The 26,654-nt window shown below is 37.6% G+C and overlaps 1 protein-coding gene across 2 annotated transcripts in view; it reads right to left on the minus strand.

Moving 5' to 3' along the window:
* PLA2G4A (phospholipase A2 group IVA) overlaps positions 1-26,654 on the minus strand; it is a 164,623-nt gene that overhangs the window by 61,613 nt on the left and 76,356 nt on the right. For both annotated transcript variants that reach the window (XM_061185609.1, XM_061185608.1), the window contains exons 5-7: positions 26,506-26,619; positions 9,335-9,372; positions 6,101-6,242 (exon numbers count right to left, since the gene is read on the minus strand). In XM_061185609.1, coding sequence (XP_061041592.1) covers positions 6,101-6,242; positions 9,335-9,372; positions 26,506-26,619 — 294 coding nt within the window. The remainder of the gene's footprint in view (positions 1-6,100; positions 6,243-9,334; positions 9,373-26,505; positions 26,620-26,654) is intronic.

Consider the following 26,654-nt stretch of genomic DNA (forward strand, 5'->3'; position numbering starts at 1 on the left):
CAAGGGGCAGAGCAGCTTATGCAGTAACTGAGTCCTGTTGGAGAGCCTTCCCTTGCTCTGGGTCCCATTCAAAACTAGCTAAGGGGAGTTCAAACTGTTTGCCCAAAAATGTTTACAATCTAAAAGGAATAAGAATTGACACAGCAAAGTGCCATTGTCATAATGAAGGTGGAAGCAAGAGGAAGAATACTGTAGATGAAGAAAACAGAATAAACAAAGGAATAAAAATTCTTATTGACAACTCAAGGTCTATTTCTATTACCTCCTGCAGAAACTATTTTGCTTTGCCTCCCCCTCTGTTACTAGACAGTCTCTTTTTTCTCTAGTTTTTCACTTAATTTATCTGACAAACTTAAGTACAGAATAGCACTCTATATAATAGATTATATTATTTAAGGACCACTTTATACTTCTATTTTCATCCAAAGCTATCTAATTGTATATTCCTTATATTCTGCCTTGACAGGAAACATTTCCTCCTTTATTCTTTGATGAAGGTTGGAGTAAAATTTCCTTCTCTCATTTCCCTGCTATTCTAATTCCAGATCTGAGTTCCCCAACCAGCTTTGCTCCCTTTATGGTCAGTTACGTGGGGACATGAAAACTGTAAAGCAGCATTTCACTTCACAGAAGAGACTGTAATCTGGAAACTACATCTGACCGAAAGCTATTTTGGAACAAGAAAATTTAAAAGAAGAGGCCTCTAAATAACCCTAATATGTCAAAAATTCCCATGCACAAAGTGTTACAGATCTTACTCATAGGAATGATCTTAGCCCTTTATTTATGGAGAAATTATACTAATCAGAGACACTGTTCTAACAACAAGCTTACTTATCAGATTTTAATTCCACAACAACAAAGTTGAAAGAGAAAGGGGTGATTTGAAGAAATTACTTCAAGGGAATATATAGAGCATGGAGAAATGGCAGTTGATTGCAAAGGCCACAGACATGAGAGCACTTAAATCAGTTCAGTCTGGGCAAAGAATTAAGTTTTTTAGAACGACTTCCATCCAAATGATTAAAATCAATACATTTTAAACTTTTTTTTTTTTTATTGAGAGTAATTTTTTTAAAGTCTTAGTACTTAAGAGAAGAAACTCTTGGATTACTAGAAACCTTAACTATTTAACTAATTCATTATCCAAGTAGGAAAGCTAAGGTTTTATTGAATTTGACACTGCCCTGGGGTGTTACGTAACAGCAACACCCATGTGTTGGTTTAATAGCTACTATCGTATTGAGTAACTAAGATGTGCCTTACACATTGTTTGGGCTGCTTAGTACTCATCCTTTTAGCTGAATGAGACATTGTCTCCATTTTACAAGTGAAGTAGAGGAAAGAAGCAAGGCGCCCAAATTCCTACTGCCCAAGTTCATTCAACATTTTAATTTGACACTGATGTCCTAAACTGGATGCTGCAAACCATTTGTTGAAAACTGGGAACAAGACAGGCACCACCTCTGCACTGAGAATTGAGTAGGGCTGTTCCGTCTTAGACAAGGTGTCGCTCCTCCTTACCTTCAGGAGGCCAACCAGCCAGCACTGAAAGTGAAAGTGAAGAAAGTGAAGATCTCGGCAGGGAGCAAGGGAAATGGGAGTTTAAGAGGCCCTTGGCCAAGGAGAAACACAAAATAGGAAAACGATATTCGTGTTATGGGAATGGGCGGTGCTGAATATATCTAAACGGATGATTTCTGCCAAGAGAAAAAAATGGCTCGACCAAATCCAAAACAACAACATCAAAAGTTTTAATTTGAGGAATGACTTCCAGAAACATGAGTTTAATATTTTTGAAGACTAGCCCAGAGAAAAGCATAATTACCTCATTCTCCATCTGCTACAGAAAAGCCAATCTGTATGAACATTAGGCCAAATTTCATTTTCCCAGAAAGATTCCTTTTCACAAAAGGAGGAGGGCCTGGGAGGTGAGGCAGAAACTTTCCTTTCGAAAAGGAAAATCTAAGACCAAAGGCTACTGGACATCTGCGCCAATATGCCCCACAGACTTTCTAATGCAACCATTCAAACTGGGATCTTTTCATCCAAGCCTTCTCCTCAACCTGTCTCCTCCCTAACAACCTGATGCAAGTGTTCCTCAGTTGTGAGCCCCTGATGCCTCTCTAGCGAAGCCACCCCCTGGCTGAAATGCCAAGCCACTGCCTACACTTGTGCTCTGACCCTCACAACACAAGATTTCCCGAGGCTCTGCCACGAGTCGGGAGCTGAGCTGGTGCTGGGAATATAAAGGTGAAAAACACAGACACTGCCCTGGTCCTCATGAAAATTATATTCTAATGGAGAAAAAAAGACGTTAAATGAGTATCTATACAAATATTTTTTTTTAATATACAAATATTTTTAAGTATGATTGTGGGAAATGCGGAGAAGATCAAGTGCATATTTGTGCTATGAAAGAACATGACTGAGAGACCTAACTTGGACCTGGAGGGAGGGAGGAATGGATGAGGAAGACTGTCTGAATAAGTGACATGTGCACTGGTTCAAGAATGGGAGGCTGGCATAGCATAGGGAGATCAGCTGGGTGCTTTGTGTCCACCTAGACGGGTGGGATAGGGAGGGTGGGAGGGAGACGCAAGAGGGAGGGGATATGGGGATATATGCATACTATAGCTGATTCACTTTGTTATACAGCAGAAACTAACACACCATTGCAAAGCAATTATACTCCAATAAAGATGTTAAAAAAAAAAAAAGAATGGGAGGCTGTTAGTTAACTGAAAAGGGGGTGGGGTGGAGGGAGGGAGGGGAGGGCAAGGCCTAGGCAGAGAGAAGCAACAATGCATGCAAAAGCGCCACCTGGGAAGGGTTCTGCAGAGACCTGGAACCAAGAGGCACTTAGAGGAGGGGGCGTGGGAGATTTGAGATGAACCAGCAACACATGAACCTGGAGAGATGCTGTGAGGCCAGTCCTAAGAGCAGTGGAAGGATTTTAAGCTTGGCTTGGACGGAATCAGATTTGTGTCTTGAAAAGGTCACTCTGAATTCACTGTGAACAGAAAGTGGAAAGAAAGAGGACAGGCGTTGGTAGAACTATAGAGACCAGAGGATTTTGTGTACAGATTCAGACGTGCTGAGTGTGAGATGTTAAGAATACAAATGAAGGAATCAGAAAGAAGAGGTATAGATATTCGGATGTGAATCTCAGAAGAGAGACTCTAGGTTGTTGATATACGTGTGAAAGTTCTTAGCCCAAATGTGCTGGGTGACACATGGAAGGGAGAGAAAATTCTTAAGAGGGGCTAAGGCTGAGTCTTGAAGAACTCACATTTAAATAATGCACAGAGGAAGAAGAGCTGGTAAAGGGAACCAGAGAGGCATGATGAAAATAAACGGAAGACGGTAAGGGAAGGGTAGCGAATGATTAAAATAGTAGGAAAACATGAGTCATTTGCAGCTACAGAATTAGGGAACACAGGGCCAGAAGATCTTTTGCATTTGTTAGCTGGTACCTGTGACTAGTAAAGCAGCTGCTGTAGAGTCATGAGGGCAGAAGCCTGAGGAAAGCAAGGAAGTAGAATGAGATTGTGTAGGAAACTCTGGAAAAGTTTGTGAAGATAAGGAGAGAAGCAGAGCGGAAAGGAGAAGGGAATGTACATTCCATGGGGATTTTTTGGGTTCCTTTTTTCTCTATATATATCAGAGTTTAGAGCAGGAAAATTTCACACAAACATGGAGGCAGACAACAGAGGTGGGGAGCAGCCCTGGGAGGAAAGGACAGTTGCTATGTTGGGGCTCCTAACAGGGGTTTGCAATCCATATCTGAGATGATGTGACTCTGGAAAGAAAAGGCGCTGTTTCCTCCACTGAGCTCAGAGGGAAGTGGCAAAGGGTAAGCCCGGGTTATGAAACATGTCAATCCTATGGCAAGAAATGAAAGATCTGTCACCTGACGACTTTTAATTTCTCTAATTAGGAGGCAAGTCTATCAGCTGTGAGGGAGGCAGAGGGTGGCTCAGCACCTGGGAGTGAAACAAAAAGCACTTTAAATAAATGGAAAGCAACTAGGCTGGGAAACGCTGAGACGGTCAGGATGGGTCTCCCAAATGAAGTTGATGGCCATGAATTAACAGAGGTATCCATTTCTATCACTGTTTCATCTGCTGAAATGGCTTTCTCCTCAGCTAGGCTTTAAACTCACCAAGGAAAGTGACTGTTTGGTATTAACCATTTCAGTTTTATTCACCTCAAGTTCCCAGCACAGTGTCTCAACAGATGAGAAATGGCAGAAATCAAAAAAACTTGAAATATCATTTCTCTGCTCCAAGGGCATAACAATGCCAAACAAGGATGGGGACAAAAAGATGGTGTAGAATTGCTGATGGAAGGTTTACTACAGAAAAACAAACAAACAAACAAAACACCCAAAAAGACTTCCCAGGAAGCTAGAAACTTCTCAGTAATACATACAGAAGGATGTGTCTTCAAGGACTCATTAGCCGGAGACAGTAAGCAACCAAAAGATGCATGATTGAAGAGCAGTCTCTTTTTTTAAAATAGAAGCTTCAGTGGAGGTTTTGCTTCTCCTCCAAGCTTCCTTTTAGCAAAAATCCCCATCAGCAATATCTTACCTTAGAGTTTGCTCCCATAGTACCAAAAGCCACTCTAGAAGCCCAGACTGGCTTTCGACCCCTGCTACACCCACCTAGAAACACATTTAGAAATGTGCCATCACATGTGGGACAGGGGTACCCATCTGGCCCCGTTACTCAGAATTTATTTCTCATTTCCAGTGGCATTTTGTCCTTAATCTACAGTAATCTTTAATCCCTGGTCTGTGTGTACATGTATGGGGGTAAATATATATGCTTATAAATAGATATAAAATATATATTGACTTACAAATTTAATGAAAATATCTTTCTAAAAATAAATTATGTTCATCTAAAATATTCAATTAACAGAAAAGCTCAAAGAAATAAGTAAAAAAAAAATTACCTGATATGCCCCTAAGAAGAAATTTCATTATTATCATCTGAGGAGCATCATTGCAGCAATTTATTTTTTTAATTTTGTTTTATTGAGGTATAATTGACATACATTATATTAGTTTCAGGTGTACAACATAATGATTTGATATTTGTATGTATTGTGAAATGATCACCACAATAAGTCTAGTTAATATCTATCCCCACACACGGTTACAAAAGTTTTTTCTTGTGATGAGGACTTTTAATATCTACTCTCTTAGCAACTTTAAAATATATAATACAGTATTATTAACTATGGCAGCAATTTATTTTTGTAGATTTCAGAAAGAAGGATAGACCTATGGATGGATGGATGGGTGGATGAATGGACAGTTAGGTAGATAGGTAGATAGGTAGACAGACAGATACATGAGTGAAGGGATAAATGAATAGACAAATAGACAAAAACTGGATTGTATAATACAAGTTACTGAATAATAAACGCCATTTACTTTGCTGGAATTTAAGGGAAGAAAAAGAAATTAAAGTACAATTGAAGGATTGTACTTTCAATATTTGTTGATGAAAATATTTCAATTTTAACATCTCTCTATAATTAGGATTATGAAAAATATTAAAATGTGGAGGTTATTGTTTTAACTAGTTGATCAATTTTGGATGATATCTTTTCACTCCCTGCTATGAAATAGTAATAATTTGAAACATTTCTTTTTATCTCCCTATTCACATCTTTTCAGAAAATTTTTTGTTAATTGTTGTCATTAAGATTTATAACATTTTGTTCTTGTTCAGTAACGATAAGTCCCACAATTGTTTAATCTTAGTCTGTATTAAAATGAATTCAATGATCATTTTATATCCTTTTATAGGTTAAACTTTTGTTACTTATGAAATGAACATCTTGTGTGTGCATCAGTCCTTTCCTCTTTTAAAATCTATATATGATAAATATTACCAAATATGGGCAGCATTTGTGATGATCTTCCTCAAAGAGTTTCTGTTTATGAAACACTTACCTTATCTTAAAAAGATAGAGAAATAATGCTTAATCTCAATATTGTCACATTTGGGTGGAATTATTTGGGAGAAAGTACAAACAAAATTATTATTAAGTTGCAATAACATTTGAAAAATTTCCAACTCACATCACGTGTAGAATACAAGCCTTCACTATTCTTTGGACCCAGGAGTTTCTTCATGTTTTCCTTTATGTTTTCTTTTCTCTGTTGTCGGAAGGCTTTCTCCTGATCACACAGAGCCATACTAAATCGGAGGTCTGGGGATGAACTGTATATAAAATAGAGATCATGAACCAATGTCCCCAGTAGCCTTGTATTTTACATTACACATTTAGGTCTAAATAATATATAGAGTCACTTTACAGGTTTTTAATTTTTGTATAAATGCTATCAACTGTATGTAGTCTGCAAAACATTTTTTTCCATTGAACATTTTGTTTTTGAGATTCATCTGTGTTTATAAGTAGAACTAATTCAAATATATTTACTATTATGGAGTGTTTTCATTATATAATTAGCGCACAATTTATGTATCCGTAAATATTGACATTATGTCCAATTCTTTTTAACTACTACAAACAGTACCACCACAGACATGTGTATATATGTGGAAAAGTTTCCTATAATACATGCTTTTTAGAAAGAACACCTCACTATATCATCACAATAGATATAAAGTACTTTTCTTATTTTACAAATGAGTAAAGAAGTAATTAGAAATCTTTCAACTGTTAACAAAATTAGCAAGTAGGTATTTAAATCCAGGGCCTCTCATTCTGGAACTCATGTTCCTTGTAATGTACTATGTTGATCATTATCCTACATTAAGCACGAGAAGCATGATTTTTAAAAGATCTACAAATAAAGCAATGAACATAGATGTTTAGAAGATATCAGTACAAAAATATCTAAAAGAAAATTCAAAATATGTTGAGCAATTTTATAAATATAGTAACAGACGTATGGCTTGTGTGTGTCTTCTTTTATGTACTATCTTTAACTCTCTAATTACTTTCCTGATTTTATGTTATATTTAATGGAAGACATTCCATGAAAAATTGAGTTTTCCTTTAATGAACATTTCATTTTATTTATTTTATTTTATTTATTTATTTATTTTTGGCTGTCTTGGGGTCTTCGTTGCTGTGCGCAGGCTTTCTCTAGTTGCGGTGAGCGGGGGCTACGTTTCATTACAGTGTGCAGGCTTTTCATTGCAGCGGCTTCTTTTGTTGCGGAGCACAGGCTCTCGGCACTCGGGCTTCAGTAGCTGCGGCGCATGGGCTCAGTAGTTGTGGCATACGGGCTTAGTTGCTCCATGGCATGTGGGAATCTTCCCGGACCAGGGATTGAACCCATGTCCCCTGCATTGGCAGGTGGATTCTCTTTTTTTTTTAATAGATCTCTATTGGAGTATAATTGCTTCACCATACTGTGTTAGTTTCTGTTGTACAACAAAGTGAATCAGCCCTGTGCATACATATATCCCCATATCCCCTCTCTCTTGAGCCTCCCTCCCACCCTCCCTATCCCACCCCTCTAGGTCATCGCAAAGCACCAAGCTGATCTCCCTGTGCTATGCTGCTGCTTCCCACTAGCTATCTATTGTACATTCGGTAGTGTATATATGTTGATGCTACTCTCACTTCGCCTCAGCTTCCCCCTCCCCTCCCCCGCCATGTCCTCAAGTCCATTCTCTATGTCTATGTCTTTACTCCTGCCCTGCCACTAGGTTCATCAGTACCTTTTTTTTTTTTTTTTTTTAGATCCATATATATGTGTTAGCATATGGTATTTGTTTTTCTCTTTCTGAATTACTTCACTCTGGTAGGCGGATTCTTAATCACCACGAGGGAAGTCCAGCATTTCATTTTAGAGTCAAGACAAATTAATATATAAAAATAGAGTTTGATTAAAGTTCACTGTAAATATATAGTAAATTGCTTCTGGACCTATGTATACATTTAGCTGAGGTTTTTTTCCCTACATTTTTTTGATAACTCTGCTTTATTAAAGCATAATATTGTCCTAATTACAACAGTGGAGATCATTTCCCATTAAAACAAATGGCATTACTTTCATAGTCAAGTAACAAAAATATTTCTAATCTCATGCCAAAATATACCACTTGTAAGCAAGAATCGATGTAATTGAAAATAACACAACTAAAAAGTTGGACTGTCCTTTGATACATGCTGACATATATTGAATGATAGCAGTAATTTATGTAATAAGTTTTTAAGTTGAACCAACATTTTCTGGGGATCAAAATTAGAGAAGAAATACCTAAACCCAATGTCAATGTATCCGTCATCATTCATTTAGCAAATCATAAGAAATGAGAATGCTACACTAATTTTGTGATGTTCGTGTAAATAAAATGTGTACTAGTAACTCTGGTAAAACCCACTTCAGGGCTTCCCTGGTGGCGCAGTGGTTGAGAATCTGCCTGCCAATGCAGGGAACACGGGTTCGAGCCCTGGTCTGGGAAGATCTCATGTGCCGCGGAGGAGCTGGGCCCGTGAGCCACAACTACTGAGCCTGCGCATCTGGAGCCTGTGCCCCGCAACAAGAGAGGCCACGACAGTGAAAGGCCCGCGCACCGCGATGAAGAGCGGCCCCCGTTTGCCGCAACTAGAGAAAGCCCTCGCACAGAAACGAAGACCCAACACAGCCAAAAATAAATTAATTAATTAATTAAAAAAATAAAAACACCCACTTCAACAGGGAAGTTCAAAGAGATGCAGAGAGGTTGAGGGAGGTGGGATCTATCAACCTCAGCATGAGGTCAGAGATGAGCTAATTCTCAAGGCAGGCCTGACTCCCCTAAGACTCACCATATGAAAATAAATAAATGAATATCCAACATTCATTTATGGAGACCACTTTGAAAGAGCAACACACATCATGGAACTTAACCATTTGCTTTCCTGATGATCATTATGAACAAAGACAGTCTCAATTTTCAGTTTTTCCTCTTATAGTTTCCTGTGTATGTTCACTGTCATACTTTTTAATACCTATCTGAATCAGCAATGAAAATAGGCTTCAATAGCTGTATTTATTTCTATGGGAATATATATTTAACTTGAGGAAGAGCCCCTTCTAAAGGCTCTTCTTCTGACATTTATGATTTAACTACCAAACTACTGGAAAACTAAGCAAAGAATATTAGTTGTTTTTTTTTTTTTAATGCTGTAGTTATTAGGAGAGAGCTAAAGAAAACCAAAGTACATTTAATGCATTTTTAATACTCAAAGGTGTCAGAGTTATTTCATATATTAAAAGTGCACTCTTTAACAATTAAAATCAGTCAGTGGATCACTCATAATATTTTCCATCCAACGAAATAAATGGACTTACCAAACTTCAAGAGACATTTCCAGAATCATTTCAGTGACCTAGTATAGATATATTAGTCAGATTAGGGTCATAAAATGGAAGTGTATTATATATAATGCAAACAAAGTCAAAATAATTTTTGAGTGACAGATTATTTTTAACCTAAAAATATACTAAAAATAAAAGTAACATAGCTCCATGAAGACCCTAAATTACAGGTGTATCTCAATAAATAATTTTTTGCTATTTTTCATGAGATAAGCCTACTTTATACATCATTTGCGCCATGCGGCATGTGAGATCTTAATTTCCCAACCAGGGATTGAACCTGTTCCCTCTGCAGTGGAAGCACAGAGTCTTAACCACTGGACTGCCAGGGAAATCCTATACATCAGCGATCCCCAACGTTCTTGGCACCAGGGACTGGTTTTATGGAAGACAATTTTTCCACAGATTGGCAGGGGGGGATGGTTTAAGGATGATTCAAGTGCATTACATTTACTGTGCATTTTATTTCCATTATTATTACATTGTAATATATAATGAAATAATTACACAACTCACCATAATGCTGATAGGAGACGGAGCTCAGGCAGTAATGCGAGTGATGGGGAGCAGCTGTAAATACAGATGAAGCTTTGCTCACTCGCCTGCAGCTCGTCTCCTGCTGTGCGGCCTGGTTCCTAACAGGCCACAGACTGGTACTGGTCCGTGGCCCAGGGGTTGGGGACCCTGCTATACATCATTTTAACAAGCATAAGAATTGTCTTGGCATGGTTGTTTTCCTTCTTCATTAAAAAGAAGCAGTGCATACCAAAATCATTACTCAAAACTCGTAAAAACTTCCTGAGATCTAAAAACTATGAAGATGTGTATCATTATTCTGGGGCTGTCCCTGGGCCTCAAAATCAGAGGTCAAAGTTAAAGAAAACCTGGGTGAAAATTAACACCTGTGCATTTGTGACAAGTGCAGGCTATAGTAAACTGAAGACAGAATGCCTATCCAAGGTGGACAGCAGGACCCAGGGGCCAACCAACTGTGGTCAGCTTAAGAAACATCTACAAATGGGATGTGGGGCTCAGGTTTTATTTTTTCAACACTATATGAACCAACCAAACTTATGGGAGGAATCCATCCTGTCAGTGGGCCAATTTGGGTTTAATGAAAAAAAGAATGAGTAATATCCACAGAGAAAAGGGGTATTAAAAGATGTCTTTCCAGAGGCTATAAATCTGTTGTATAGAAAGGCCTTCTCAATACTATCCCTGCCATTAGTTATGAATAATGTAACTTTAGATTGTTGCGAGAACCAAATGAGAAAATGTTTCGAAGTTTGCTGCACAAGTGTAAGATGGTGCTATTATTTTTATTACATCAGTTACCATAAGAATATAGCTAGAATGAACCTGTTGAATACCTTCAAATAGAACAGAATATGCCTCTTAAAATGGGAAGAGGACATTTTTTGAGCCAACATAAAATGCTATAGATTATTGGCTTTTTCTTTTTTGGTTTCAGGGGATGAAAAAAAACAAACTAGAAGGAGCTTTACAAAATGTTAAAATAAGTTCATGGATAATTCTTAGTACTGAATTTTATTAGTAAGAAAAAGGTATGGAAATTAACTGTACAAAAATTTGCCTTTCCCACTAAGTCATAAGCTCTGTCTTAAATAGGTCTCTATTACAAGTTCATTGCACAGTATTTGGCATACAACATACAATCAATAAGTATCCGTTGAATTACTGTGCATGTGTGTGTGGAGCGGGAGCACATCAGGCATCTTTTCCTGTCAAGAAATATCTCACTGGGAGATTGGTTCAAGATGCCGGAATAGAAGGACATGTGCTCACTCCCTCTTGCAAGCGGACCAGAATCCCAACTAACTGCTGAACAATCATTGACAGGAAGACACTGGAACTCAACAAAAAAGATACCCCACATCCAAAGACAATGGAGAAGCCACAATGAGATGGTAAGAGGGGTGCAATCACAATAAAATCAAATCCCATAACCACTGGGTGGGGGACTCACAAACTGGAGAACAATTATACCACAGAAGTCCACCCACTGGAGTAAAGGGTCTGAGCCCCACGTCAGTCTTCCCAACCTGGGGGTCTGGCAACAGGAGGAGGAATTCCCAGAGAATCAGACTTTGAAGGGTAGTGGGATTTGATTGCAGGACGTCGACAGGACTGGGGGAAACAGAGACTCCACTCTTGGAGGGCAAACACAAAGTACTGTGTGCATCAGGACCCAGGGGGAAGGAGCAGTAACTCCATAGGAGACTGAACCAGACCTACCTACTAGTGTTGGAGGATCTCCTGCAGAGGTGGGGGGTGTCTCTGGCTCACCGCGGGGACAAGGACACTGGCAGCAGAAGTTCTGGGAAGTACTCCTTGGCATAAGCCCTGCCGGAGTCTGCCATTAGCCCCACCAAAGAGCCTGTAGCCTCCCGCACTGAGTCGCCTCAGGCCAAACAACCAACAGAGAGGGAACTCACCCCAGTCATCAGCAGAAAAGCAGATTAAAGTTTTACTGAGCTCTGCCAACCAGAGCAACACCCAGCTCTACCCACCACCAGTCCCTCCCATCACGAAGCTTGCACAAGCCTCTTAGATAGCCTCATCCTCCAGAGGGCAGAGAGCAGAAAGAAGAACTATGGTACTACAGCATGTGGAACAAAAACCACATTCACAGAAAGACAGACAAAATGTAAAGGTAGAGGACTATGAGAGAACAAGATACAACCCCAGATAAACAACTAAATGAAGTGGAGCTAGGCAACCTCCCAGAAAAAGAATTCAGAATAATGATAGTGAAGATGACCCAGGACCTCAGAAAAAGAATGGAGGCAAAGACTGAGAAGATGCAAGAAATGTTTAACAAAGACCTAGAAGGATTAAAGGAAAAACACTTAGAAGAATTAAAGAAGAAACAAACAGAGATGAACAATACAATAACTGAAATGAAAAATACACTAGATGGAATCAATAGTAGAATAACTGAGGCAGAAGAACAGATAGCTGACCTGGAAGACAGAATGGTGGAAATCACTGCCACGGAACAGAATAAAGAAAAAAGAATGAAAAGAAATGAAGACAGACTAAGAGACCTCTGGGACAACATTAAACGCACCAACATTCACATTATAGGGGTCCCAGAGGAGAAGAGAGAGAGAAAGGGCCTGGGAAAATATTTGAAGAGATTATAGTCGAAAACTTCCCTAACATGGGAAAGGAAATAGCCACCCAAGTCCAGGAAGCACAGAGAGTCCCAGGCAGGATAAACCCAAGGAGAAACAGGCCGAGACACATAGTAATCACGTTGACAAGAATTAAAAACAAAGAAAAATTATTAAAAGCAACAAGGGAAAAATGACAAATAACATACAAGGGAACTCCCAAAAGGTTAACAGCTGATTTCTCAGCAGAAACTCTACAAGCCAGAAGGGAGTGGCATGATATATTTAAAGTGATGAAAGGGAAGAACCTACAACCAAGATTACTCTACCCAGCATGGATCTCATTCAGATTTGATGGAGAAATCAAAAGCTTCACAGACAAGTAAAAGCTAAGAGAATTCAGCACCACCAAACCAGCTCTAGAACAAATGCTAAAGGAACTTCTCTAAGTGGGAAACATAAGAGAAGAAAAGGACCTACAAAAAACAAACCCAAAACAATTAAGAAAATGGTAATAGGAACATACATATCAATAATCACCTTAAATATGAATGGATTAAATGCTCCAACCAAAAGACACAGGCTTACTGAATGGATACAAAAACAAGACCCATATATATGCTGTCTACAAGAGACCCACTTCAGACCTAGGGACACATACAGACTGAAAGTGAAGGGATGGAAAAGATATTCCATGCAATTGGAAATCAAAAGAAAGCTCTAGTAGCAATACTCATATCAGATAAAATAGACTTTAAAATAAAAATGTTACAAGAGACAAGGAAGGACACTACATAATGACCAAGGGATCAATCCAAGAAGAAGATATAACAATTATAAATATATATGCACCCAACATAGGAGTGCCTCAATACATAAGGCAAATGCTAACAGCTCTAAAAGAGGAAATCGACAGTAACACAATAATAGTGGGGGACTTTAACACCTCACTTACACCAATGGACAGATCACCAGACAGAAAATTAATAAGGAAACACAAGCTTTAAATGACACAATAGACCAGGTATATTTAATTGATATTTATAGGACATTCCATCCAAAAACTGCAGATTACAGTTTCATCTCAAGCGGGTACGGAACATTCTCCGGGATAGATCGCATCTTGGGTCACAAATCAAGCCTCAGTAAATTTAAGAAAATTGAAATCATATCAAGCATCTTTTCTGACCACAATGCTATGAGATTAGAAATGAATTACAGAGAAAAACACGTAAAAAACACAAACACATGGAGGCTAAACAATATGTTAGTAAATAACCAAGAGATCACTGAAGACATCAAAGAGGAAATCAGAAAATACCTAGTGACAAATGACAATGAAAACAAGATGATCCAAAACCTATGGGATGCAGCAAAAGCAGTTCTAAGAGGGAAGTTTATAGCAACACAATCCTACCTGAAGAAACAAGAAAAATCACAAATAAACAATCTAACCTTACACGTTAAGGAACTAGACAAAGAAGAACAAACAAAACCCAAAGTTAGTAGAAGGAAAGAAATCATAAATATCAGAGCAGAAATAAATGAAACAGAAACAAAGAAAACAATAGATCAATAAAACTAAAAGCTGCTTCTTTGAAGAGATAAACAAAATTGATAAACCTTTAGCCAGACTCATCAAGATAAAGAGGGAGAGGACTCAAATCAATAAAATTAGAAAGGAAAAAGTAGAAGTTACAATGGACACCACAGAAATACAAAGCATCCTAAGAGACTACTACAAGTGACTCTATGCCAATAAATTGGACAACCTGGAAGAAATGGACAAATTCTTCGAAAGGTATAACCTTCTAAGACTGAACCAGGAAGAAATAGAAAATATGAACAGACCAATCAAAAGTAATGAAATTGAAACTAGGATTAAATATCTTCCAACAAACAAAAGTCCCGGACCAGATGGCTTCACAGGTGAATTCTATCAAACATTTAGAGAATAGCTAACATCCATTCTTCTCAAGCTCTTCCAAAAAATTGCAGAGGAAAGAACACTCCTAAACTCATTCTACAAGGTCAGCATCACCCTGATACCAAAACCAGACAAAGATACTACAAAGAAAGAAAATTACAGACCAATATCACTGATGAATATAGATGCAAAACTCCTCAACAAAATACTAGCAAACAGACTCCAACAACACATTTAAAGGATCATACACCATGATCAAGTGGGATTTATCCCAGGGATGCAAGGATTCTTCAATATACACAAATTAATCAATGTGATACACTATACTAACATATTGAAGAATAAAAACCATATGATCATCTCAATAGATGCAGAAAAAGCTTTTGACAAAATTCAACACCCATTTATGATAAAAATTCTCCTGAAAGTGGGCACAGAGGGAACCTACCTCAACATAATAAAGGCCATATATGACAAACCCACAGCAAACATCATTTTCAATGGTGAAAAACAGAATGCATTTCCTATAAGATCAGGAACGAGACAAGGATGTTGACACTCGTCACCATTATTCAACATAGTTTTGGAAGTCCTAGCTACAGTAATTAGAGAAGAAAAAATAATAAAAGGAATACAAATTGGAAAAGTAGAAGTAAAACCGTCACTGTTTGCAGATGACATGATACTATACATAGAGAATCCTAAAGATGCCTCCAGAAAGCTACAGAGCTAATAAACGAATTTGGTAAAGTTGCAGGATACAAAATTAATGTACAGAAATCTCTTGCATTCCTATACACTAACAATGAAAGATCAGAAAGAGAAATTAAGGAAACACTCCCATTTACCATTGCAACAAAACGAATAAAATACCTAGAAATAAACCTACCTAAGGAGGTAAAAGATCTGTACTCAGAAGACTATGAGACACTGATGAAAGAAATCATAGATGACACAAACAGATGGAGAGCTATACCATGTTCTTGGATTGGAAGAGTCAATACTGTGAAAATGACTATACTACCCAAAGCAATCAACCGATTCAATGCAATCCCTATCAAATTACCAATGGCATTTTTTACAGAACTAGAACAAAAAGTCTTAAAATTTGTATGGAGACACAAAAGACCCCAAATAGCCAAAGCAATCTTGAGGGGAAAAAAACGGAGCTGGAGGAATCAGGCTCCCTGACTTCAGACTATACTACAAAGCTACAGTAATGAAGACAATATGGTACTGGCACAAAAACAGAAATATAGATCAGTGGAACAGGATAGAAAACCCAAAGATAAACCCACACACCTATGGTCAACTAATCTATGACAAAGGAGGCAAGGATATACAATGGAGAAAAGACAGTGTCTTCAATAAGTGGTGCTGATAAAACTGGGCAGCTACACATAAAAGAATGAAATTAGAACGCTCCGTAACACCTTACACAAAAATAAACTCAAAATGGATTAAAGACCTAAATGTAAGACCAGACACTATAAAACTCTTAGAGGAAAACATAGGAAGAACAGTCTGACATAAATCACAGCAAGATCTTTTGTGACCCACCTCCTAGGGTAATGGAAATAAAAACAAAAATAAGCAAATGGGACCTAATGAAACTTGAAAGCTTTTGCACAGCAAAGGAAACCATAAACAAGATGAAAAGACCACCCTCAGAATGGGAGAAAATATTTGCAAATGAATCAATGGACGAAGGATTAATCTCCAAAATATATAAACAGCTCATGCAGCTCAATATTAAAAAAAACCAAACAACCCAATCAATAAATGGGCAGAAGACCTAAATGGACACTTCTGCAAACAAGACATACAGATGTCCAAGAGGCACATGAAAAGCTGCTCAACATCACCCATTATTAGAGAAATGCAAATCAAAACGACAATGAGGTATCACCTCACACTGGTTAGAATGGGCATCATCAAAAAATCTACAAACAACAAATGCTGGAGAGGGTGTGGAAAAAGGGAACCCTCTTGCACTGTCTGGTGGGAATGTAAGTTGATACAGCCACTATGGAGAACAGTAAGGAGGTTCCTTAAAAAACTAAAAATAGAATTACCTTATGACCCAGCAATCCCACTACTGGGCATATACCCAGAGAAAACCATAATTCAAAAAGACACATGCACCCCAATGTTCATTGCAGCACTATTTACAATAGGCAGGTCATGGAAGCAACCTAAATGCCCATCGACAGATGAATGGATAAAGAAGATGTGGTACATATATACAATGGAATATTACTCAGCCATAAAAAGGAACGATATTGGTCATTTGTAGAGATGTGGTTGGACTTGTCATACAGAGTGAAGTAAGTCAGAAAAAGAAAAACAAATATTGTATATTAATGCATATATGTGGAATCCAGAAAAATGGTGCAGATGAACCTGTTTGCAAGGCAGACATAGAGACACAGATGTAGAGAAGAAACGTATGGACACCAAGGGGGGAAAGTGGCGGGGGGGATGATGGTGTGATGAATTGGGAGATTGGGATTGACATATATACACTAATATGTATAAAATAGATAACAAATAAGAACCTGCTGTATAAAAAATTAAATTAAATTAAAAAAAAATTTCATTGCTACTAGCGATAAAATCATGGGCTGGTCCCACCCAGACAGCAGTTCCTGTGTATGGAATTCTATGAACAGAAATATTGCTTTGAAGTTAATAAAATAATCAAGAATCCTAGTACAAATGGAATTATACATGCCCAGATGAACTGTAGTTCAGTTTTAAGTCGAAAAGATAATTGGCTTCTAAACAATTAATGTAATTGCTGTGCATTCTATCAATGAAAGCACTGCTCAGACCACATCCCAGCACATCCTCATTTCCACTTTCAAATGGAGTCTTTCCCAAAGAGGTCTTGGAAAACATTTTATATTGAATGAGGTCACTTCTTCAGATATTTAGTTAGAAAAATGAGACATGGGTAAAACACAGTCTGCTTGTTTTAAAGAAATACATGAAAGCTGCTATTAAAATGAGACTAGATTTACTGTTTTTATCTCCAAAGGGCAAAAGTACCAAGGAAGAATGGAAATTAAAAGAACAAGGATACAGCTCAATATGAAGTTTGAGCTGAGTTTGAGCTCAATATTTAGTTTCCAATCTAACAAATGGAAAGATTCAAAGATGGAATGGGCTTCCTATTCCCATGTGTGCCATCTCATGACAGAAAATGTTTGGGAAAAAGCTGGCTTCTCAACTGGCAGATCCCTAAACATTTTACATTTTAAAATATCTGATGCCTCGGAATTCCCTGGCAGTCCAGTGGTTAGGACTCTGTGCTTTCCCTTCTGAGGGTATGGGTTCAATCTCTGGTTGGGGAACTAAGATCCCACAAGCTGTGCAGCACAGCCAAAAAAAAAAAAAAAGAAAGAAAAGAAAAAAAATCTGATGCCTGAATATATCTAATGCCTACTTGTCCCAACAATTTAACAAAAGGAAAATTAACTGTGTTATGTTTATGGTCATATTTGTCTTCTCCATAAGAATATCCCTTCTACGTCCATCTGCAACATTTCTTGACTGAGACATTCATGATCCTAGACAGACTGCTAAGACTCTTTAAATGAAAGCAGGAGGAGAGAAGAGAAAACACAGGATTTTTCCGCCATTCGGAGTGTTATAGAAGGTGCTGCCATGTTTCTTGTCACATGGATTCTGATCCTTACTTCCATGTGTTGCCCAAGTGGACCATTACTTCCATGTGTTGCCCAAGTGGACCACTCACAACCTGAAGGAAATTTAAAATTTTCCCTCTTGATGCACTGTGTTCAGACATGCTATGACATTCACAATCTCTCTGCATCTTTCACCTGGAACATGTCATTCAGATAAAAGTGCCACAAAAATATGTGCTTCCTGTGAGGCATTAAACAATTATTGTAAACTCCTTCCCACACACTCCATGAAGCATCTCTGCATCGCACTCTTCCAGATGGCTTGCATTATCAAGGCAATTAGAAGGAAAGGTGATCAAATTTCCCTGGGTCTCCCCCACCCCATAATACTTAGCCAGGAACAAGGACAATGAGGAGAGCTCCACCTCTTCTAGGAATTATTAATGTGAGAAGCAGGCTGTACTCATTGTATGTTCTTGGGGGGCAACAACAATCTCTTCCTTGAATTCCACAGTGGAATGCAATTTTAGATGCTTACAATGGGAGATGTTCAGTTGGGGCAGGGGAGGGGTACTATAGGAGAGAAACTATTTTTTTAAAAAAAGCCATTTCAGACTTAAAAATAATTTTAAAAGTATCTAACCCACTAATTCTCTTGCAAACTTCCCAGGGTCATTTTGAAATAATAAAGCTAATGCAACAAGCATAGTGCCTGGCATTAAGGAAGTCATCTAAAATTATTATTTCCAAAAGATGCACACCATCAAATAATTTTTAACTTGAAAATCTATCCTATTAGTAAAGAGCTCATCAAATATGCCATGCCTTCTCTTATTAAAATACTCCAGTATTTACAAACTTTACTTTCAATAAAACTTTTATTTTGAATTCTGATCCCTCCTGAGTCAATTTACTCTTTTTTTCCCCCCTTGGTAGAAACAAAGAGCGACTTATTACCATGTTGATTCAATAATCATTTATATCTTTCAAGAGAATTACATAATATTTTTTGCTTTGCCTGTATTTACCTGACCTATGCAAGATAGCAAATAAAATTATATCCAAAAAAAGGGCAACTTTTGCAAAAAAATCATGTTTCCATAAACTGTAACTTCATCCTATGAAGAAGTAATCATATGTGGATCTAACAAGTAGGCAATTCAAGTGCAGAGTAGAAGTTACAATCCCACCAATACAAACAAGGTCACAACTAAATAAATTTTGCATGTTTAAAATTGAATGATACACTGCTAAAATCATCTTTTTAAACACATGTGACTTTTTGATAACACTAAAAACTAACATTTTTTTGACTGAGATATAATTGCCATATAACATATTAGTTTCAGGTATGTAACATAATGATTCAATATTTGTATATAATGCAAAATGATCACCACAGTAAGTCTAGTTAATATATCTAATTTCTTAATTTATTTAGCCTTTATTACCAGGAATCATATAATCCATCACCCAAGAATTCAGGATAATTGTGTCTCCCCAGATATCCCAGACAGTCTTAAAAGATTTGAAATATTAAAAAGTACACTATTTTCCCTGTAGCCATGTTTCACTCTATCACACAGAGTTTTCTTCCTTTTATTTGACAACAATCTCTTTGTTCTTAATTTAAGGTCCCTTTTCTTTATGTGGACATTGGAAATTCAGAAAGAGCTGTGTAATCATCAGCTATCATACAATAAACCAGATTTCCTAGAGTACTAGTACCAAGCCAAAATACTATCTTTTTTTCTCCAAATGGAAATCTCTCACATTCTTAAGTTTTTCTCTTTTTCAAACTTCATTTACTTTCATTATGCCCATCTGAGCACTTCCCAGATTTTCTATATTTCCCATAAGTGCATTCAGAAAAGAAAGTGTCTGATGTGTGTCAGGCTGAGTAACAACAGTAAATAGGCTGAAAGTGTTCTAGTCCCTGATGGAGCTTAGGTCCAGAAGAGGACCCCAAGGATACAAGAGCACTCTAAAATGCCCTGTAATTTAAAAGTTATAAACTGTAGAAGTATGAAAACAGACTCACTTGAGTTTCCATTGCTAGTGTTCCAAAATAAAAATGCATTCTCTCATAAAGCCAGGAATTGTTTGACCTATGTCTGAACTCTGCCCTGCATCCATGTAATGGCATTCACATCTTAGCCAAAGATCTCCCAAGTTTCTCACAAAATTATATATTTTTCTTGTGTTCCCTCCAAAGTCTGCTTGGTCTCATTCACTTTGCTAAATTGTAGTCTTTGTCTTCACACATCAATACATGGTTTTCCAATGAAATCATCCTGATACTGACTCACCATCAAAACTTCCATTTTTTAAAAGTTTTGTCACTATCTCTTCTATAGAACTCTCTCATTCATTTTCAAGTTGCAATCAGGAATGAGCAAAAATCAAAGAAAGCATTCAGCCAAAATTAGATACCACAGAAACCATGAGACATGGCTATTTTTAAACAATAACACTAACGTCTAAATAAATATGTCAAATTAAAACACTACACAGTGGAAAATCAGAGGCTACCTTCCTCAGAATATTGGCCAAGATAAAGATTCTTCTAGAGAATAAAGAAGTGTAATTTTTCCCTGTCTTACTTCAAAATCTTAGCATGTTCATGATTTTCTTGAAGTGGGCTACTTTGTTTACACAAAACACACTAAATTTGGAAGAAACTCTTTCTGCTTTAAAATGGGATATTGCAACCCAAAGCCACACTTAATATATTCAGTAATGGGTGACTAGAGCATTCTTGATTTTGAACTGTGTTGAAACAAATGATTACTAAATTTATAGGCTCTACCCGTATATAAATAAGTTCATTTCGATCAGTAAGTTCAAACAAATAAGTAAGTGTAATAGTCAGTTAAGTCAATTTCATGAAGCACTTGACAAATAGTTCAATCTGGCCAGTATAATTAAATGAGAATATCTAATATTTATTTACTGTTTACTGGGCCAGGCACTGTTCTAAAACTCTCCATGTATTAACGCATTTAACCATAACCACAACCTTTAGAGGTAGGTATGATACATATACAGCTCTGTTTCACAAATGGGCATGCAAGGTGAAGAGAAAAAAAATAACTCGTCTGACATCACACAGTGAATAAGTAGTCTAATCATGATTCCAACCCAGACGGTGGCTGTCTGACTCTGAGCCTGGGATCAAAAGCTGCACGTCCCACCAGTTTCTCTCAAATGACAACTCTGACACTCTCTAAACTTAGGATTCCAACAAGCACAACCTAACCCGGATTCTATAAATGTTAGCTGGGAAACAAAACTGTGGACCCAAATTGGCTTTCTCCTTAAAAAAATAAAATAAATAAAAATTTAAAAAAGAGAGAGAAAGCATTCTGAAATTGAGTTGAATGATAAATCATAGTCTCAGGAAAAGCTGAAAAAATTCCTGCTTTCCAACTTTAGCTGATCCACACTGCCACTAAGCAATCATTCCGTTCCACTCTTACTGACACATTAAAGCTAATGCTACACGTTGTTCAAGTCACCCGGTATTCCTCATACCTGCCACTTTCGACAGAGGTAGTCTGCTAAAGCTGCATCAGCCTTCTTATTTTCAATATCAAACATTCTTTATCTTTACCTACCAACTTTTGGTTTAGTAATACTTCTGAGGAAAAAGCCAAATCCTGTTTGCTCTAAATTCCCCATTACCTGGTCAAAAACCTTCCATGACTCACTGCTGTCAATAAGATAATATCTAAATCCAGCTTCCTGAATTTGGGCTCTGCTAAAGTTTGATCCCCATGTACCTGTTCTTCCTTCACATACAAATGCTCTGCTCCCCTGGCACTTGTCTAGACACCATTTCCTGAACATGCGTGTCTTTTCTAGTCTCGGAACTGAGAGCAAAGGCTCAGGCTGTTCTCTCCACCAGAATGGCCTTCCACCCCTTTAGTGATCCAACCACATCCTTCCTTTAGGAACAAGCCCATACCATTGATATCCACTGTAACCCACAATGGTCCACTGTAACCCCATGCCCCGTCCTCATCTCCTACTACTCTCCCTACTACTCTCTGTGTTCCAGCCATGCTCTCCTCCTTGCTGTTACTCAACAAGCCAGGCAAACTCCTGCTTCAGGACCTTCCTACTCAGAGTGGCTTCTCCCCTCAGGTATCATCAGAGATGCTTTTCTCAGCCACAGTTTTGGAACTGCATTTGCAACCCTCTTCACACACATATGCATACTCTCCTCTCCTCCTTCCTTGGTTTATTTAGCACTTATCTCTATCACTATCCAATACAGGCATCCTTTACTTATTTATCTTACTACGTAGAATATAAGTTCCAGGAGGGTAGGGATTCCTGTTTGTTTTATTTATTTCTGAAGAGGTAGTGCCTAAAGACTGTCTGACACACAGTAAGTGCTCAATAGTTATTTGTGAAATGAATGAATGGATGAATAATTCCTTCTTATAACTCTCATTGTATACATTGTTTACACGATTTATTTAGCACTTACAATTATAAATTTGTAAATAATGAACTCTAGTTGATGATATGCTGAAGTCTTTAGGGATGAAGCATACTATTGTCTGCAGTTTGTGTTTCAATGTATCAAGATGGGGAATTCCCTGGTGGTCCAGTGGTTAGAACTCCACAGTTTCACTGCAGAGGGCCCGGGTTCCATCCCTGGTCGGGGCACTAAGATCCCACAAGCCACACGGCATGGCCACAAAAACAAACAAACAAACAAACAAATAAATAAATAAATAATGTATCAAAATGGTTTGATGGATGGACAGATAGAAAGATATGTGAAAAGCAAGTAGAATAAAATGTGAATTGTAGAATCTAGGTAGCAGTTATATGGGTAACCAATGTGGAAATGTTTCAACTTTGTATATGCTTGAAAATTTTGATAATAAAATTTGAAGCAAAATATAATACCTTAGAAAGGCCTTTTTTGACTATATAAACTCACTTGCCCACCAACTGTTCTCTACCACATCCCTCTATTTTATTTTTTTCATAGTATTTATCACTAGCCAATATTGTGTTGATTATCCTTTTGCTTCCTGTGGCCTATTTACTTTCCCCATCAGCATGCAAGCTCCCTGGGAACCATCATCCACCATGTCCTCTGCTGTTTGCCCACCACCTAGAATATTGCCTGGAACACACTCAGTGTTTAATAAATAACTCCTAAGTAAGTAAATCAATGAATAGATGCCTCATGAGACTGCTTATTATATTACTTATCAGCTTATACGTGAATGTCTACTCCTTTCCAAACAGACTATTAGTTCCTTGAAAATGAAACTTTTCATAGCTTTCTTAATATTAATCAAAGTTTTAGGTACACAATAAAGGCTCAAATTCTCATATTAAAAAATAATCTATGGATAGGTTGGTACTATAAAACTGCATAATAAAGATTTTTTTAATATATTATCATGTTTTTCCATATCTGTAAAATGGGAAGCATTGAAAACTTCTGGGTAAATATAGTCAAGTGAAAAATAAGATATTCTTTCTAAAGCACAGAATTTTATAAATTAAAAAGCATTTAGAAATAAGTTAATGGAGGGACTACCCTAGTGGTCCAGTGGTTAAGACTGTGCGCTTCCACTGCGGGGGGCACGGGATCCATCCCTGGTCTGGGATCTAAGATCCCACATGCCTCCCAGTACGCCCCTTCCAAAAAAGTTAATGGAAACCTTCATTTTAGTGATGAAGCAAATAAGACTCAGAGAGAAAGAATGACAACTCAAACACTCTAGAGGGAGGTTAGTAACAGACAAAATGAGAGCCCAGGTTTCCCGGTTCCCAGTTTTACTCTGAGTGGGTAGAGCAGGACCCTGGGAATCTGGCAATCTCTGTTTGGAGGTTCCTGTTCTTTCTCCAGCTGGCTCCTGGCCACAGAAATCCCTCTATGTTGACTCAGTATGAACTTCTGGATGACAAAATTTTGAAGGAGTTTTTGCTAATGTCTTGGCTTGAAGCATAAGTCCTTCCTTTGCCAGACTCAAGTGGTCTTTTTATTATACCAGATTGCCTTAACCATCTCCAAGAACTGTTTATAAATCTCCTCTCCCACGTGATTCCCTCGCAGCTTGTTTTCTCTTATAACCTCCGTGAACACTGTAGACAAAAGACAGTCCTCCTCTGAAAGATGGGGATTCAGGGATGAGGAGGGGCTGGATGGCTTGCTTAGGGCACGCCACATGGTCTGGGGGACAAATGGGGGTTCTCCCCAACCAGCCATTATGCATTTACTTTTCTCCCACTACCATCACGAGTCACCAACTCAAAGAATTGTCATTCAGATGAAAACTACAAAGGACTCTTGAGAACAGTGTAATGAAAGAAAGCTGTTTGGCCAACTGTTTTCTCAAGCACACTAAAGAAAATAATTATGTAAGCTACTTTAAATTCAGGAATGTAGAAAGCCTTTTTTAGAGCCCCAGGGTTACACACCTAAGCATAGGAAATGACAGGAGGAGAGGAAATGCATGTTTTCCTACAGTATCTTCTCTTAAAAATCAGTCTTTGTGTCATAGACTGAAGGGCAGAAAAAAAACATTATATTTCAGAAAGGCCAATTGTGCTTATGAAGCCCTCAACAAGGGTTTATTGAGAACCAATCCTAGCAACATGCCATAGGTAAGGTCTGCAGATGTTATAACATTTAGCCACTTCTAACTCTCTATCCCACTGATCACCAACATGTGCTTGCCAAGCCATGTAACTTGTCATGCCTTAGCTTGTTTTATTCTTTCAAAACTCCATGCCTTTGCAGTTTCTACTAGAAACTAGAATGCTCATAACTGCTTCTCTGCCTACTGAAATTCTATTCTTCACAAACATTTATATACTGCTTAATATGTATCAGGCAATAAGCATTATATGTATGTACAGATACATCTATGTGAGTATTATATATATTACTATAATCAATTATTGCTATATATTTTATATGTAATGTTATATACTTAATATATAAACTAAGTAATATATAACCATATTTTATATAAAATTATATAAATTATAATTAAATAATTACATCTAAATATATTTAAATGTAATATACATTATACTCTATAATTATATGGATATATTATATATAAATATAACTAACTCATGTAATCATAATGATTCTCCTATGAGATATAATCTCCATTTTACAGACGAGCAAATTGAGATTCAGAGGAACTAAGTGATTTCCCCAGGATGAAACAAATGGTAAGAAACAGAGCTGGGATTTAAACACCAAACAACCTGGCTTCAAACGACAAAGTATTAACCACTATGTTCACTGTTCGACCTGCTCAAAATCATCTACTGCTATGGAGCCATCTCTGGCCTCCCCTCACAACATAATCTTTCTTTATTCTGTCTTCCCCCTGCACTCTGAACACACCTCATTGATACTTATCTTACTGTGTAGTGGTTTCTTTTCATCACATGTATCTCCCTATATTCATTTCCTTTTCCAACCCCTACCTCACCTCCACCCCAGATGAAGATAATTGAGGGAAGAGCTTCCTGTACCATATTCTTCTTTATGTGCCTTGAACACAACACAGTGGTTGGTAGACTCCAATAAACGTTTGAAAGAAGAATGAATGAAATAACTATAAAAGAGGTAAACAGAAATGTGGGCAGTGTATCTCTTAGCACTGGGTAGAAAACATATAGAAGACATGCTTCCTGGAGCAGCTAAAGGTATTAGCAGGGAGTATGTGACTGGAGTGTCCTCAAGGCAACTGGGTCACTCTGATTACATGAACTGGTCAGGTAGTCCTTTGGGCTTAAGTCAGTTTCTAAATAGGTATATACTCATGGAATAAATATAAACTTTGTATTAGGTCTGTAATTAGGCATGCATAACCAGTATTCCAGTTTCCTGACCAGGATTTGAGTTTGAACAGTTTAAATGATTCAGTCCCAATGAACAACACATAATTATCATGGGGATTCAGGAAGAGGTCATTTGGGATGCTAACAGTTAGGAAAGGAGGTAAGAGTTAAGGGATAAGCAGATGTGGGTGAGGGGAGAGATTTGAAAATCATTCCAAGGGACAAAAACACCAAGCTGCTCCCAAAAAGAAGAAATTAATACATTAACCAGCTTTCTGAATCCTGGTCTACCAGTTGCTTACATTTCTCACTGTAAACTACTACACTAGTTTCCTGTAAAATTCAGAATCCAATGTTTGCTCTGTATAAATAATTTCTCTAGGGTTTTATTAATCTTAAATAAATTATTGAAATTTCAGAAATGCAGCAAACCTAAGAAAGAAAGAAAGAAAGAAGGAAAGGAAGGCAGAAAGGAAGAAAGACTAGGAAGGAAGGAAGCAAAGGAAGGATTTCCAAACATTAAACTCCAACTTTCCAGGTTAAATAGATTTTATCTGACATAAGGTTGAAAAATAATTCTGTTGTGCTGCTTACTTCGTTGAAAGTAAAAGGAACCTCTTTCTTCTCTCCCACTTTCATAGACGATATGGGAAATATTGCTGTCCCGAGCGTTTCATCCATGACGTAATTGGCATCCATCAACGTGATCTATAGAGAGTAAAAGGTAGAGCAGAGGTATCAAA

Source organism: Eubalaena glacialis, chromosome 3, assembly GCF_028564815.1.
Source record: "Eubalaena glacialis isolate mEubGla1 chromosome 3, mEubGla1.1.hap2.+ XY, whole genome shotgun sequence".
Lineage (NCBI taxonomy): Eukaryota > Metazoa > Chordata > Mammalia > Artiodactyla > Balaenidae > Eubalaena > Eubalaena glacialis.